At 42.9% G+C, this 16,613-nt stretch overlaps 1 protein-coding gene across 1 annotated transcript in view; it reads right to left on the reverse strand.

The window, feature by feature from the left end:
• Window positions 1-6,101: 6,101 nt before the first annotated feature.
• Window positions 6,102-16,613, reverse strand: part of LOC104527255 (semaphorin-6A) — a gene marked incomplete at its 3' end in the record, with an annotated part of 42,065 nt that continues 31,553 nt past the window's right edge. The window contains exons 15-18 of the mRNA XM_010170924.2: window positions 15,197-15,255; window positions 13,369-13,389; window positions 13,185-13,235; window positions 6,102-6,266 (exon numbers count right to left, since the gene is read on the reverse strand). Coding sequence (XP_010169226.1) covers window positions 6,102-6,266; window positions 13,185-13,235; window positions 13,369-13,389; window positions 15,197-15,255 — 296 coding nt within the window. The remainder of the gene's footprint in view (window positions 6,267-13,184; window positions 13,236-13,368; window positions 13,390-15,196; window positions 15,256-16,613) is intronic.

Consider the following 16,613-nt stretch of genomic DNA (forward strand, 5'->3'; position numbering starts at 1 on the left):
GGATGGGCCTTTGTCTATATTTTCATCTTCACTTGCCAGACCCTCGATTTCCAGAGCCCCATACCTGTGTTGTAAGGGCAGCTGTGTAGGTGAGGGAGGCCTGGAGGGAATTTGCCTGCTGCCCTGAGCAGGGACCTGTTTCCATTCCCCCTGTTCTCTTAGGTCCCCTCCTGTTTCCATTCCCCCTGATCTCTTAGGTCCCCTCCTTCAGCCTGGTGGCAAGAGGGTAGGAGATCCTCTGCTTCTTGAGTCTCCATCTGCTGCCTTTGTCTCAGGGTTGATATGGTGTGGCTCCACCAGTCGATCTCCCTCTCACACTCCCTGATTCTCCTTGACTTTCCACTTCTTCTTTCAGCTCTGCCACCATGCTGGGCAGATCATCATCACACACAGGTGCTGTCTCTGCTGCTCTCCAGTGACAGGCTCAGGCACTCTGTGCAGCCGGAGACCTGGACAGCTGCACGGTTGCACGGTACCTCTGTCTGAGTCACAGAAGCATAGAATCATAGAATGTTGTGAGTTGGAAGGGACCCACAAGGATCATGGAGTCCAACTCCTTTCCCTGCACAGGACAATCCCAACATTCAGACCATGTGTCTAAGGGCCCTGGCCAAATGCTTCTGGCATCTTGTTAGGCTTGGTGCTATGAGCACCTCCCTGGGGAGCCTGTTCCAGTACTCCCAACACCCTCTGCATCAAGAACCTTTTCCTCATGGCCAACCTCACCCTCCCCTGCCACATCTTCCTGCCATTTCCTCTGCTCCTGGCATTCGTTGGTGGCCAGAGAGGAGAGATCAGCGCCTGCCCCTCCTAATGACCCTCATGACTGGAGTGCTGCAGTGGATGGCTATAAGCTTTTCAGGAGGAATAGACAAGGAAGGAGGGGTGGTGGAGTGGCTCTCTATGATAGGGAGTGTTTGATTATACTGAGCTTGAAGTTTGTGATGAGGAGGTTGAGTGCTTATGGGTAAGAATGAGGGGGATGTGATGGTTTTAGGCTGAGTGGCAACCATAGCTGTGTCTCCCTCAGGGAAGGCAAAGACCACTGCTTGTGTCAGACTTCCTGAGCCAGGGGCAAGGGACTGCACCCTTCCCGTACGCCCTCACTGCTTGGGCCGATGCACACACACTGTTCACTTGCCTGTGCTGGGTGACACCTGAGGTGACTGTAAGGGTGTGGCTGTGGTCACAGTGGCCTCACTAATGGCCCCACCGCGCCAGGTGCTGTGTGTCAGCAGGTCTGGCTGGAGCTCTGGGAGATGGCGGCTGCTGTACCCTCTTCGCCAGTGCTTTTGCTTTGGCTGATTTCGCCACGGTTTTGCTGCTTCAGGAAAGGTCCCCTGGCGTGATCCCCTGCTCTGGAGCCCTTCACCTCAGTGGCTTCAATAATAGGATCTACCACATACTGTATCTACAGGAGTGTCCTGGAGATCCAAATACACCAGCAACTCTTGTAAACTGTGTCCACCACATTCCGCTTCTAATCAGCTTTTCACCATTGTTACTTGGATAGCGACAAAAGGCTTGTTAAGGAAAAAAGATACCACCTCATAATCTTCACTTAACGAATGTTGAGACAAGTAAGAACACAAATATTAAGACTGCTAACAGCAACGCTACACTTTCATCATTCAGTGCCCACCTCAGCCTTGTCCACCTGAATGCTGTGGAGAAGAAGATATAGCAGAACCACAAAATTGTAAGCTGAATTTGCAAACAGTTTATCAACATTGTGATTAAAAGGCAAACTCTAGGCATTTAGGGAGCAAGCAAGATAAATGAGCAGTTGACTGCATTTCTGCTAATGAACCCAGGACATGAAAATCATGAGACATTTCTGAAGTGAGGCAGGAAGGACAGGCAGCAGCAGAGAAGGGCGGCAGGGTAAGGCCAGCTACTCCTGAAGAAAATCACTTTGTTTTCTTCACATAGGCCTCTCTATGAGCAATATGTGTTTACTTTCCCTTTGTTAGTAGGATGACTACAGAGAGGCACAGCACTACTGGGTGTAGAGGGTAAAGCCTTGGAGTGCTCCACAGGAAGAGCTTCACAGCTGTGGAGGGAGGGAGACCAAGTACAATGGCAGCAGGGGAGAAGGTTAGAGGTGAGGTTAGGGAAACTGTTTCAACAACAGCGAGAAACACACGATTAAATTAACACTAAAACACAGCAAGAAAGGAAACAAAATGTAAACATACTCTAGAACATGATTTTTTGGGGGTTCTTTTTTATTTTGTTTTGGTTTTTTTTTTTCCCTGGTGGGGAGATGGGGGAGAATAGGAAAGAGGGGTGCAGTTTGCCCAATCAGAGCTGATTCTTTTTTTTTTTTTTTTTTTTTTCCCCTGCAGCAGGAAGGGCAGATTCCTTAATGGCCAAAATGAAAATGCCCGTGGGATGGCAACACATAGTTCCCACTCTATGGGTTGCACTACACATTTTCATCTTGGCAAGAAATGTGATGTAGCTCAGAAACAATAATCCCAGAGTATATTTAGCTACTAAAGCTGTGGCACACAAATGTCACATTCCCATGAGTCAACCCTTTTAAAGAACCCCCTCTTCACACCCCCACAGATATTCCCCAAGATGCCTGCACCGAATTAAAAGTGAAGCATATGGATGGATGTGACATCATCAAAGCACCCATGTTACAGAAAAGAAAGCAGCAAGTGGATTCTGTACAATTAGTACAATCAGTAAGAAGTCGTTTGTGGGCACAGGAAAAGAAAGAAAACACGTCCAAAGGATTAGACACAACCAATGAAGAACACCACACAGAACCTTGCAAAACAAAGAGAAAATGTCAAAAAAAAGGAGAATATTTTTTCTCTGTGAATGTGTGAAAGTAAAAGAAATTACAGCAAAAGTGAAAACAAAATCTTGAGAAAAGGATAGTAAGCGTAACATTTTCTGATTTAATTTTGTGTAAAAACTCTTTCCTTTGCCCTTTTAGAACAACATATCAACAGTCATTTTGGAGCCAACTGGCTTTGACTGGGCAAGGCAAGGAGTAACAACACACAAGTAGATGGTAATGGTAAACAATCATGCGGTCACCTCTGCCGCCATTGTTTTGGTTGTGTGTAGACTGCTTCCAGCTTTGTCAATATTCATAATTAGGCACCAAAGAATGCATGATATTTAAACGACCCTCTCAAGTGCTAATAAGGCTTTTTGGTAACCATCACTCCCTGGGGAGGGAACTATTGAATGTAAGCCACCTCATCAGTCAGTGAACTGAAGCGAAAATTATTCGAATCCAACAGCTACGCATTTATTAATATTTTCACTGCATGCTCTTCTGGAAGCTGCTACTGGCATACAAGATGCTTTTAAGAGCTAGCTTTCCATCTATTAAGCATTACTTCGCAAAAGATTTGTGAAGTAGGGACACACACACATAACAAATAGTGCCATTAAAATGCATACATGTCTCCACATTCTTCTGGGTGCATAAAGGGTCAGATCTTCCACTACCAGTAGTTTCTGAGACTGCTCTCCTGTCTGACTCCAGCAGGAGAGCTGGGTTCAAGCATTTCTTCCTTCCTTCCTTCCTTCCTTATCAGATCTGCTTAACGACATCCCCTCCTCTCAGGGTGGAGGAGAGAAAGATATGACTTACTTACTCGATTTTCTAATAAATGTCCTCTCACCACAAGCATTTTGAATACTAGATGTTACTAACAGACTGGACAGAAAAAGAAAAAAACCTTATTTTTTTGTCTGTCAGCATTATCACTGATTTATTGCTGAGAGGAAAGAGGAGTGCTAGGTAAATCACATGCCATTTTTAGAAGTGTTTACAGGCTTGTCTGCCTTCCTTCCTCCATATACGACACCCCAAAATAATTTTTTCTGAGTTGCCCTTCTACAGCTGAAGGGTAAGGGCTAAGGAATTAAAAAAATTAGGTCGATATCTCAAATTAAGCTTAAGCAGGAATTAAGCTTTTCTCTTCAGCACCCTCAGTCACTTGCACCCTAAGTTATGGTTTGGAGTTTGAGTATACCAGCTGCCTCAAATTCTTCCTCTTCTGAGGCTCAGCAGACCACAGGTCTGCAGGGTGCAGAGGAGCTCTGTGCTTAACCCACATGTAAACCTGATCCAGTTCTAGGAATTCACTTTTTTGCTTTAGATTTGCAGCTATTCTCCCAGATGTTTACAGGATCAAGCTCTGAAAACGATTGTTTGAACAGGCGCCACTTCTAAAACCCAGTTGAAGGAAGAAGAGCAAATGGCAGTTTTTCCCTTTTTTATAGGAAAAGCTTATTGATGGGGGGTGGGAGACAAGTTCGCATCCTCTGCCTGAGGGAATTCAAATCTTCATATTCCATTTCCTGCTGTCAAGCCTAAAAGCCAAGGCTACTAGATTAAAGTTTGCCATGGGATCTCAGGAAATTTTGCCGCATTTCTTGCCTAATTTGACCGACCTCCTCAACTGGAAAAGCACTTCAGTCTTCATCTCTGCTGGGCCAGCCAGGTGATGCCCATGACCTTCATGGCTAGGAACCATGAAGACTTTTTGAGGTAAATCCTGGGGAGCTCTGTGAGAAACCCAGGATAGCCCAGGAATGTGGGAGGCACCACGTCTGGGGCTGTTGTGAATAACAGGTGCCAAGTTCACAGCCTGGGTCCAGACCACTGCCAGCTGCTCATGCAGCTCTCCTGAAGACTGTTCTGCAATGTTAATGTGCTCATACCCCCTGCTGAAAGTCTCCACAGCCAATGCAGAGGATTCAAGATTCACTGGGTCAGAGGGAGGGGATGGAGTCTGATTTCATAACCTACTAGTTTGGGCAGACAACGCAAAGCAGCAGGCATGGTGTGCCAATAGCTTTTTGAGGAACAGCTGATGCTTTTGTCTAATGAGTTTTTAATGTAAAATGCATGAACAATAGAGACTGGAATCCACATTTCAATTAATATTTTAAGTGTTTTGTATCAAGTATTCACAGCAGAAAGGACTTAAGCTCATGCGTGTTCTTGCCCCTGGTGAGTGCCCTAACCACTCAGCAAGTGAGTTTTGTTCACACCCATCCTCCTTCTGGCCCGCTGAGTACTTAATTAGTCCACACAGAGCGAAACATCTTCAACAGAGAAGAGATTGAAAGAAGCAATCTAAGAACACCCTGGAGAAGAATAACAAGGACTCAGACCTCCCTAGGCAGTGGAGCTATTTGAACCTAAGTCCCCTATTTACAAAGGAACCGTCTTAACCTCTTTGAGACACAGATTAAAAGGAGCTGGGAGAACAACAGAGGGCCAAGATGGAATGAGGGGCACCACCATCCTTACAGTGGAGAAAAGCTTCTCCTTCTCTAAGCATGTTCAAGTGGCAAATTTAGGTAATTTTCTGCCCAATTCTCTGTATGTATAGCAAAGGAGGGCTGGAGGCCAAATGACAGGGCTGTCACTTGTATTAAACCCAAGTGTGCTTCAGCACAGGGCTGGACACTGTGAAACGACACCTAAATCTTAACCTCTCAGTGCTTTAAAAACACAACACAGAATCACCTTCCACCAGCAGTCACCTCCATATCTTTTAAAATACACTAATGACCTTCTCAGCCCCCATTCTTAAAGGTGGGTGTTTGATGCTCAGGTCTCACTGAAGACAGTGGGATTTAGGCCCAGTGGCTAGGACTAGTGTCAGTTCTTCAATAACAGACCTTCAGTACCTCTGTCTGTCATTGAGAGACAAATAACACGAAATTAGCTGTGCTGCCCTGGGAATTCAGACAATAAGGCAATATAAAAGTGCACCCTTAAGAACAATGAGAAGCCATGGATCTTCCCCTGCCAGACAATGGGGGAGATGAAGTTTAAAGGGAGCTAAATCCCCACTGTTTCCCTCCTTCCCATACACATGCACAACACACACTGCAAAGGCATACACTTCTGCTTGTTTTGTGTGGTTTCCTCAGGCAGTGAATTATCTAGGACTGAGTCTGAGATTGGCTGTTTAGTTTCAGGCTTTACCATAAGCTTTTAATTACAGCACAGGAGTTTTATTACATGTTACTCTGAGCCAGCTGGAAGCAGTTACACTTTAGTCTTCCCTCCCCTCCCTCCTCACCACAGGACATCATTTCCAAGGCCTTACCCTTCTTGTCTTGATGATTATGGGATGAAACTGCCACATATGGATCTGTATTTTCAGATGAACCAAGCGGATCCTTCCAATTCAGCATGCGTCCCCTAGCATCATAACCCTGTCGAGCGCGAGAGTTGGAAGTGGTGGTGCTTGGGACTAGGGAACTGGAGTGTCCTGTTCACATTATAAATACAGGTAGGGAAGACAAGTCTCATTAGTCACTTACCACGCTACCTCACCATGCTCAGGAATGCAAGCACTGCTTTTCTTCTGTGATGGGCGAACATCTTGTCTTAGGCTGAGCAATGTTTCAAAAGTCCTTCAAAGCACTGCCCCAAGGAAGTGGGGATCTGAACCTTTCAGATCAGTCAGGTGGAGGGTGTAAAGAGGTGCACACATGCCTCGGGCTGCCGCTGAGCTCGTGGTTCTGTGCTTTTATTCAACAGAGTTAAATGCGTGTGGAAGAGGGTGAGCACACTCCATCCAAGTCAAGCATCCTTTGGCTAGATTCAGTACACACGCCTGACCGACACTGAATGCTGCCTGGTACTGGCTTAGTTTAAAATTAATTTTAAAATCAATTTAAAATGAAACAACTTCTAATATGGCCGAAATTGAAGGGCAGTGCCAGCAGAGCTACAAAAATGATTGCCCAGCACCATCATGCCTGCACTGCAGCATCACCTTCCAGATGGGAAAAATGCAGGGCCCGTCAGCTGCTTGCACCCACTGGCACCCTCGCCATCGGTCCTGTCTGAGCTGATGGTCCAAAATGGCTCTGAGATAAGCATGACGCAACATAATTTCTGCTCAGCATGACAGTGAAGACAACATCTTACTATGTGGATCTTCCCCAGGGACCCATGATCCCAGCAGCTGCTGCCACAACCTCCTCCTAGGACAGAGGTCTCACACGTTCTTTTCCTATTACAGCTACTCTAGATATTGTTTCTGCTGTTCTGAATAAGGCTGATGAGCTCCACATGGATCAAATATACCCCCCAACAAACAGCACGTTCACAGGACATGCCCTGCTGGCAACACTGCACAATTTTAACAGTGGTTTGGCTGGGGCAGAGACATGTTTGTAAATCTGTATGTCATTTTCAGCTGGGTCCTAAGTGTACATTAGAACCCAAAATGCTTGGACTCCTTAGAGTCTATGGTCTCTGACAGATATCTCCAACCTGGACTTCCCAGTGGCTCAGGCTGTTCCATTGCTGCTGGGGAAGGGCCACTGAAACTCCATCCACACCACAACATTTTGACCTTAAAAATGCACATGTGTCTGTGTCTGAAAGTTCCCTTTTGGCACAGGCACCAAAATAAGTTATTTTCAGCAGAACTCAAGCAGCTCTGGGCCTGGTTAATTTAACGTGGAATAGCTATATTTCCCTTTACCTACTTTCCTAAAAGAGCTCATCAAAAGAGGGGATGCTCAAACACAAACTAATAGAATCAGATTATTCACAGACAGAATGGCAGATACTGCTTTCTCTTCAGGTAACACCAGACTGACAGCAGCTCTCCTTTTTCCTGCCTCCTTTTTAACAGCCCAGCAACTTAATTTTCCTGCCTTACATGTGCGTCTCCCTTGGAGAGGAGTCCAGTCACCAGGCTACAGACTGCCCTAGCACGGATTCTGTCTGCTCCTTCACTTGATGTCGTTTCACTGCTCACAAAAATAATTTGAGACTCACTGGGGCAGAGACAAAGCAACACAAGAAGCCCAAATTTAGAGCCTCACAGTGAAGGCACTAAGCTGGACAGGTAGAGACTGTACTTCTATATATTTTAAACAGTCACTGGATAAGCATAAAGCTTTTGGAAGCTGTACCTCAAAAAGGTTGCTTTAGATGGCTTATGAAGTCACCCAGCCCCAGCTCTCAGAAGCACACAGAGAGCTGATGAACCTAGGTCCCCAGTTTCACTCCAGCAGTCAAAAATATAAATGTTGGTCACCAATGCTCCCAAGCTTTGCGATGCTGCTTTGTGTTTCATTTTATCCGGCCCTTTCACCAGCTTCATGGGGCTAAACTATGGATGAAATCAGCAAAAAAGTTGCAGCTTCTATTAAGATGCTGCTATGATTTAAAGAAGTCCTAAAAAAAAATGAATTTTAATCATCTTACAGAGGAAGAAAATGTGCTCCTCTTTATATTTTCAAGGAGCCCTTTCGATTTACTGCACAGGATTATATATGGCAGCACTTTGGACTGTGTTTTGCACAGGACATGGACACAACTAACTCCTGTGACTGCTATGCTTAGCAGGGAAAATTAGTCACATTCACAGCGTTCTCACCATAGAGCCAACCTTCAGCTGCGACAGCTAACCATTAACACAATTTAGCTCTGGACCTCAGGCTGAAGGCTTACACTGACAAGGGCACTGTATTATTTTTTACCACTCATGATTGGAAGTGTGTTTTCCCCCAGTAATCTTTCTTTAACACAGTAAATTAGAGGCTGTATTCTGCTGAAGACAGAGCTTTTAATAGTGCTTAAATAGAAAAGAGAAGCCATTATCCACTTCTAAAAAGTTTCCATAAGTCACAGCATGGCTGGGAGCATTGGTAACACACAGTAAGACGGACTCTGATCCAAACATCCTGCCTGTTCCACAGCAGTCCTGCAGAAGGGCTGCCTGTTTCCAAAAGGACAGGTAGAGGTCTAGTGAATGAAAACACATGCCCTCTTGAAACAAGAACACACTGGAGAATGAAAGCTTTCACCCCTATGTCATTTTACATTTGTCAACTCCTGTGCTCATCCCCAAGAAACAAGAGAAGCAATGGGACAGAGAACAGGACAGAAAATGGAAATTATGAGATTTCCATGTCTTCTTTTCCCCAAGGACTAAACCACAGTGCCAGCATTCATGGGGTTCCAGTCTCCACATTAATACCCCATTCAGCAACTGCAATAATGTGGTCAGCTTACAAATAGTGCTGCACTCAATATAAGAAAGCAATCAGTCATAGCTTGATAAGGAGGTAAAAGAGAAGAATATTTTGGCAAGTAGCAACCATATTTTATGCCTGTGTTTGATATGCATTTATATGCCCATATCTCTGTCCAGACACTTGTACTTTAGGTGTGCTTAACGGGGGAATTCTAAGGAAAAGCCATAAGTATGGTTAAAGAAAAACATTTCTTAATACAGTAATCGGAAATATATGCCTAAGGGACACATTTTCTGAAAAAAAATTTCCTGAGCCATATGCTGCAAATACATAGAGAACTTCTTCGTAATGGAAAGCTAAGGCTTTGTGACGATATTAATGTGTACCAGATGGTTGTTAGGTAGAGAAGAGTTTCACACAAACGCAAGAAATCAGTCTATTCATTCTGTTACTAATGTGTTAGTCTAGTATGCACCAAGAAAAAACCTTCCACGAGTAATCGAGATAAACTTTCTCTGATTTGACTTGAGAAAGCAGGGCATGAGCAGATCTGACCTTAGTAGCCTGTTTCACTTGCGTTAGGGCTGTATTCTGCAAGCACTTACTACTGGGCAGTGGCTGCTCCCATAAGCAGTATCACTGTGTCCTCTAAGTGCTGAATAGCCAGTCCCACAGGGTGAATTTCACCTCTGCGCAGAGAGGCACCACAAATGTATGAGCTTGTTAAGCTTCTCTCATAAACAGAGAAAAGACTGAAATGGCAGGCAACCCAGACATGGCCCTCTCACAGATAGCCATTATTAAACCTTTACAATGTGCTGTATAGTTTGCAACATGTAGCAGGCCTTTTTTTTTCATTACACCATCTTTACCACTCCAACTGTGTAAACAGGCTTCACTGCAATTTAAAGAGGCTTCAGCGTATCTGAGATGTGGTCAGTACCTCTATGTTAGTATCGGTTAATACCTAACCATCTAAAAATACAATACTGTCTTTGTTTTAAAACAATCCATCTGAAAAACTGCAGACACAGCGCTTTTAAAACTTATTTGTTTAAAGCAACCACATAAAAACCAAAATAGACACATTTTTAAAAAAATCTGGTTTAGGTGCTTCCATTATTGGCAAAAATTTTTCATTTGGAGTGCTGTAATCAAGTAACAGAAGGAGAGTAAAAGCACTCAGTGTCTACGGGCATGGGTAATGATTCAGATGGGCTGCAATTCTGTAAGTACATTGCATTCTGAAGTGCACTTGTAAAATACAAGGAGGTTTTTTCAGGTTTAAAAGAAAGACAGAGATTCAATACGTATTTGATAGTTTCTCTAATATGCACAAGTCATTAGGATCTCAGAGGTTAAGAAGTCTGCACACCATCCTATTAACAACTATAGCAACCTAATTAGACAATTAAGAGGGAAAGGCTAAATCAATACTACAGAGGGAGAAAGGACTATAGCTAGGGGATAAAATAAGGGCCCAATTCACTAAGAATTGATGTTTCCAAAAGTAATTGAAGCTGCTTACAAATTTGCAGAGAAATCTAGCCTAATCTCCTTGTTTAAATATGTAGTTCTTGCATATTTCCTTCTGACCTTCTGCAGCCAGACCTTCAGCCTGCTATCTTCTCCTTGGGTGTCAAAGGGATGCATTTGAACATCACCTGTGTGGACTCTGCATTTTACTTGTTTACAACTGATCAAGTAAGACTGCCCCAGAAAAGTGAGCCAGTTTGCCAAATTGAGGAGGAGGCTGATGCCAAGAATATGAAGATTAAGGGTTCGGTTTGCTTTTCATGCATGCTTCTACAGATTGCCAGTAAGTCCATTGAAGTGAGCTGATTTATAGGGGAGTAAATCAAGGGAATTAGGCCTTAAGACTTCTTTTGCAACTGGAATTTCAGATGCCTTTGGATGTATTTAGCCCACTGGATCCAAAAGCATTGTGAGCATTCACTTTGTTGGCACTGTGGTATATCCCAGCGTTCTGAGATTTACTCTATTATGAAATACCATATATTTATGCATTCAACTGTACTCAATAACATTGAAATGCAACATTTATGAAATTTTAGTTTTCTCGAGAAAAAACAATGACTCAGAGCAGTCACTACAGTTAGCAGACATGAGAATGTTTACTGAGACTGGTTTACCACCTCATGCTGGAGTTTTTTACACTCCTCATGTGGAAGATCAATAGAGGTGACAAGCATATTTCCTTTCATGTTTTGCCATGGTAGGAGAAGGGAAACACAGGATATATCAGAATGGGTGTCTCAACTAAAGCCATCAAAGAATGAGCTGGCTTGCCTAGCAACTGTGTTATCAGGATGTATCTGAGGAGGGTCAATGAAATAATCTATGAAAGACAGGGCATGAATGGGAACCAGTGTTAATGTTGGCTCAGCACTTCTCCATTGCATCTGGCAGTAGGGTCCTACTTGAAAAGCCGGATCAACTCATGGAGTCTGTCATTGGGCTTGACATGCCAAGACAGTAGAACGGACCTCTTTTGTTACCTATACTTCCTGGAACTGCAGCTTTTTTGATTCTGCTGCTTATCTGAACCATTTTTATGCTTTCTTGGTCAGGCTAAAATATCAGCTTTTGCTAAAGTCCCTACTAATATAGTAGCTGATTGAATCCAGAACCACAGCCTCACAGCTATAACTGTGCAACCTACGAATGCACTTAGAAGCAGAAAACCTAGGAAACTTCTGCACATCAGCACTATGCCCAAGGCCATTTTCCTTTTCTTTACCTCCAGCAGTGTGGATTTTATTATTACTCTTCTTTAATTGCTACTCTGTGCATTGGAAATATAGCAATTTTCCAGTGAAAGAAAGTACAAGCTGTATATGCAGATGAAACCAAGAGTCTTCTATACATTACGAAGTTTCAACTTGTCTTTGATTTTGTATATTCCCTTCACTGGTTTTCATTATGATACTTTCCAAGAAGTTTCACCTGCACATTTTCCATTTCCTGGTAATAAACAACATGAGGAATTTGATTTTATTTTTGAAAATGTTGAACAGTATTACTGTGCCTCTAGTTATTTATATTCTGCTGTACTGAGCTGTCAGTGACTCTGCTCTGTACCTACATATTTTGCAGGCACAAGGTGAAGGGATCAATTAAATGTTCATTGTAACTGCACACAATCCTATCTCTTGCTACATTCAGCCAACATATAGTGAATTTGTCCTAGCTCTGATGAACTGCTAATCTTTTACAGCCTGAAAGTAACTTCACAAGCAAGCTCCCATCCCACATGGAAATTTGCCATTGACTTCACTGGGAGCAATACCACACATCCTCTTAGCCTGTGAGTACTTGTCTTTGTTTAGGATGTCTATAAAGAGAAACTATTGCAATATTAAGTGTGGGTTTGAATTTAGAGTGATTATTTATTCTGCAATAATTCCTCACAAAGACATTTATTCTGCATAATCCACTTCCAAATATACAGAACAAGTGGTGCAAAGTACTGTAAGCACAGATTAACAGCTGCCTCATGGGAAACTGCTACTCTAGACTTGCAGAAATGCTTTTCTTCAGCTCAAGTAATGTAATTTGCTATATGAATCCTTTTTTTTTTTACAGACCAGGCACCATTCAGACATTATGATACCACAAGCATGGACAACATAAATAACTCACCCTAGAAGTGACAGGAATTTTCAGGAATTGAGGCATAACCCAGTCTCAACTGACAAGGGTAACAGATCAATTTTCCTTACGGGATCTTTCTGTAACCCAGAGACAGTTCTGCTCCTTTCCCTCAGGTATCTCTGATTGTCTGCTGTAGCAGTCATGACACCAGCCTGGACAGCTCCTGAGTGGGATGTAAGCTGCTACCTTGTTTTTCCTGGTGAACAGGTAAGATGCATCACCATACCCAAGTGTTCCTTTGTCAGATGAAGCATGTTCTTAATCATGGTTGCTGGCGTGCCATTAAAATAGGCCATATCTGACTTTAATTCAATGGAGACAGTTTTGAGGGAGGATTAAAAAAAGAGCTATTAAAAAACAACAGGTATGACTTAATCCTAGTCATGATTAGTGAATCAGGCCCTCAAAAACAAGACATAGCAAGTAAAAAAGGACAACAGCTATTTGAGTACAGGAACTAGTAGCTAACATGAGGATCTGGGAAGAAGTTTTAAAAACAATAAAAAACTGACCATACACTGTGTTGTAAGACATTTCATGATCAGGTGATGCAGTTGAAATGTCTATGAACAAAATAAATTGGGAATAAACATTAAATAAAAGAGAAGTATGAAAATAATAAAAAAAAATAGTAGAAAGTAATTCCTTCAAAACGTATTTGCTGTCAGTAAATAACGAAACTAAGAACTTCCTTACCATTCAGGGCTACGAAGGAATCTGAAAGACAAATAACAGGGGAAAAATCATTATTTCTCTCTCGTTTTTTCTTTTTAATAGTTTGCTGCTAGCAACCATCTATGCTTCAGCTGATATTTATACATATGTGATTAGTACCCTAAGAACCCAGACAAAACTAACGTTCAGACATACCCAAAAACAACATCTGGCTTTGAAAGTGTTCATGACCAGCCCTGCGAGAGGGGTACCAAGTGGGAAAGTCTGTGTACTCCTTGACACAGTTTTCTTTGCAAGATCAGGTCCTAATCTAACGCAAGGCACTACAAGTGATGCAGTTAGCAACATGAGACAATGAGGACAAAACTCACATGTTAGCAGGGAATGAAATCTACCTCTGTGCAGGGTCAAAGTTCAATGCATTGTTCAGGGCTAAAGAAGATTTAAGCAGGGCATGGGCTTTGTTGCTCTGTACAGGAGCAGGTCTCTCTCCATAAGCACAATGTGCTGTTTCTGTATAATTTCCTACTGGGTTTTTTTATATTTAACTGGTATAAGGTACACTCCAGTCCTGTCTAACTTATTTGCCCAAGGAGAGCAGAACTGGCTGAAAAAGGCAAAGTCGTGCCAGCTGGGAAATGACCTGATTATGGTGCTAACCGATTTTACAGGGAGCACAGGAGGGACTACATGTACATCTCCTTCAGAAAACTTAAGAGACAGCCTATGTGATCCTATCTTAGGGCAGAGGCAGAGTGAGGTGTAGCTGAGATGGAGGATACGCAGAGGCTGAAATCCTTGTGCTCCCTCAAACACAGTGATCAAAGTAATAAATGGCTCTTGAACAATGGTGCAGGAGGCATGAGGAGGCTCTGGCTTTCTCCAGAGCAGCTGGCCTGCACTGTATCCCACGGCACACTCTAGGACTTTGTTATTTTGCTCTGTATTCCAGAAGTAATGACTCTCTCACTGTACATTACTTCCTCAGCTTCAGTAATTTTATTGCATCTACAGGCAACAGTGCAAATTGCAGCAAAAAGAATGTGATTCTTGATTTCATAAGGTTTATAAATAATATTGAGGCTCAGAATTAAACCAACCTTGGCAAGAACATTTGGAAGGAAAGCTGTCTTGAACACAGATGTTGGTATTCCTGAAGGCTCAGAAATCAGCCTGCAAAGTTTCTTTGCATGCAGTGCAAGCTGTGCACTTTTAAGCACCTCAGTGCCAAATGTAAATGTTTAAAGACTGTGTTTAAGCTTCCAACTTGTGCTCTCAGTACCTAAGGTTTGCCATTAAAATATCTTAGGCAGTGTGAGTACTGCCTGACCTTTAATACCACTATGTTGTCCAGCCTGTGTGTAAAATCCACTAAGATTCACAAACTAAGTAGCTCCCACTTCTTGATCTGGATCCAAAGCTGAAGATACATTTCACTGTCTCCGTGTCCTGCACAGGAATGTAGTCCAAGTCACAGTCAACACCAAGAAACAGAGCCACTTCTGTACATCTCCATAAACAACCCAACCACCATGGCTAATAAAGACACTGAACACCCAATTTTTTAGGTCATTGCTGTAATCCATATCCTCTGGAACTGAGGTTTTCTCACTACGTAACTGCTTTGAAGTCCAGTGTTTGTATAAATCAAACCAACCATTTCTTTTTCTATTTTCTTTAAAATACATTTAAACAACCATTCCTTTTCTGAACCTGCATCACTAGCCGCAGTCGCTGTCCCTGTTGTGGCATACATTGTTAAAGAAGAACACTTGACAGGTAATGGTGATTTGAGGCTTTAGAAGGATGCTGTGACACATGGTAAACAGAGAGTAAAAGCTTTGCTTACTTTGGCAGTCACCCAGGCCATCTGTATTGCCATGCTCTATGTCCTGTTCAAATGCCAGTCTAAATAACAGAAACAAAACAGTCTGAATAACAACAGCCATAGGCACTACTGGAAAGAAATTATCACATGCAACTGAAATAAAGTCCCACCATGAAACAGGCCATTTCTTTCGAACTTCCACACAAAGTCTGAAAAAATTTCAGCATAGACATTTGAGTTATTTGTTGTTGCTTAATGATTTCTTGGCTTCTCATGATGCTTTGTCTTTTTACTACTACTTTTTAAAATTCCACTGCGTGCCTCGGTGTCAAGGGAGCCAAACAGATTCATGTTTAAATTTTAAACTGTTAACTCTATAATACATGGGATTATCAGGAATAATTATGATCCTACTTTAACTTGCCCATATAGTAGACAAGATGCACCGATACTTTGGTGTGAGAAGGAAGCTAGCCCATTGGGTAGGTACTGTGGTGGGGGAAGACAACCTGAATTTCAGCAATCGTTTATGTACTGCACTGGATGAGGCTGTAAGGTCCAGTCCACAGAAAGCATTCCACTGAACTCAAGGGGCTCTACTGAAAAACACTCACAGGCTTTTCCAGCTGACATGCCCACTTTATGCTCCTAACCTCTGTCTGCGATTTTGCATAACTAGTGAAGCTGTTCTTCCAAGTTCTGGTACAGTCAAAGGTGAATGACAAGAGCCTTGGAAAACCACCAACACAAGTCCTGGTCTACATTAGTTAGGATCCTGCCCTTGAGGCACAATTATCCTTGCAGGCACCTCATTCCCAACTCCATGTTCTTAAAACTCCTGGTCAACTGTCACCTACCCCAGGAGGGCACCTAACATCTCTGCCTCCTGTTGGCTAGTTTAGAATTTCACCAGACATCTTCACAACTGATCTGGATCCGCTTCCTAAGGACTATGAGCTGGACAGAGAGCGACCTGCCTTGCTCGCCTCTGGACTGCAACACTGAGCTGTGCTGCCTCTGTCTTGATGGATCTACTGGTAAGCACCGGACCTGATTTTAAGAGTACGGTACAGAAGTCCCCTACAGCTTGCCATGGAAGTGCAAAGTGACTCAAGCAGCTTGGGAACACTGAGTAAACCCGATATGGACACAGGTGCATTTTAACATTATTCTACCAAATGTCCAGTCAGGAATATTCCACACTCTTGTAGTAAATGATATACAGACAAATATAGCTATAGCATACCCAGTGGACAAACAATTTGAATTGAAATAGCAAGTTAAGAACATGACACGACCACAGGGATGGCAACTCATCCATTATATACTGAAGACCTATACAGAAGCAGGGTTAAATGAGGCCAGCTGTAGGGCTATCGAGGTTGTGTGATGTTTGTGCTACACTTACACCGCTACCTTGAAGAAGCATAGTTCTACC

The sequence above is a fragment of the Antrostomus carolinensis genome, unplaced genomic scaffold (assembly GCF_000700745.2).
Source record: "Antrostomus carolinensis isolate BGI_N321 unplaced genomic scaffold, ASM70074v2 scaffold20346, whole genome shotgun sequence".
Taxonomy (NCBI): domain Eukaryota; kingdom Metazoa; phylum Chordata; class Aves; order Caprimulgiformes; family Caprimulgidae; genus Antrostomus; species Antrostomus carolinensis.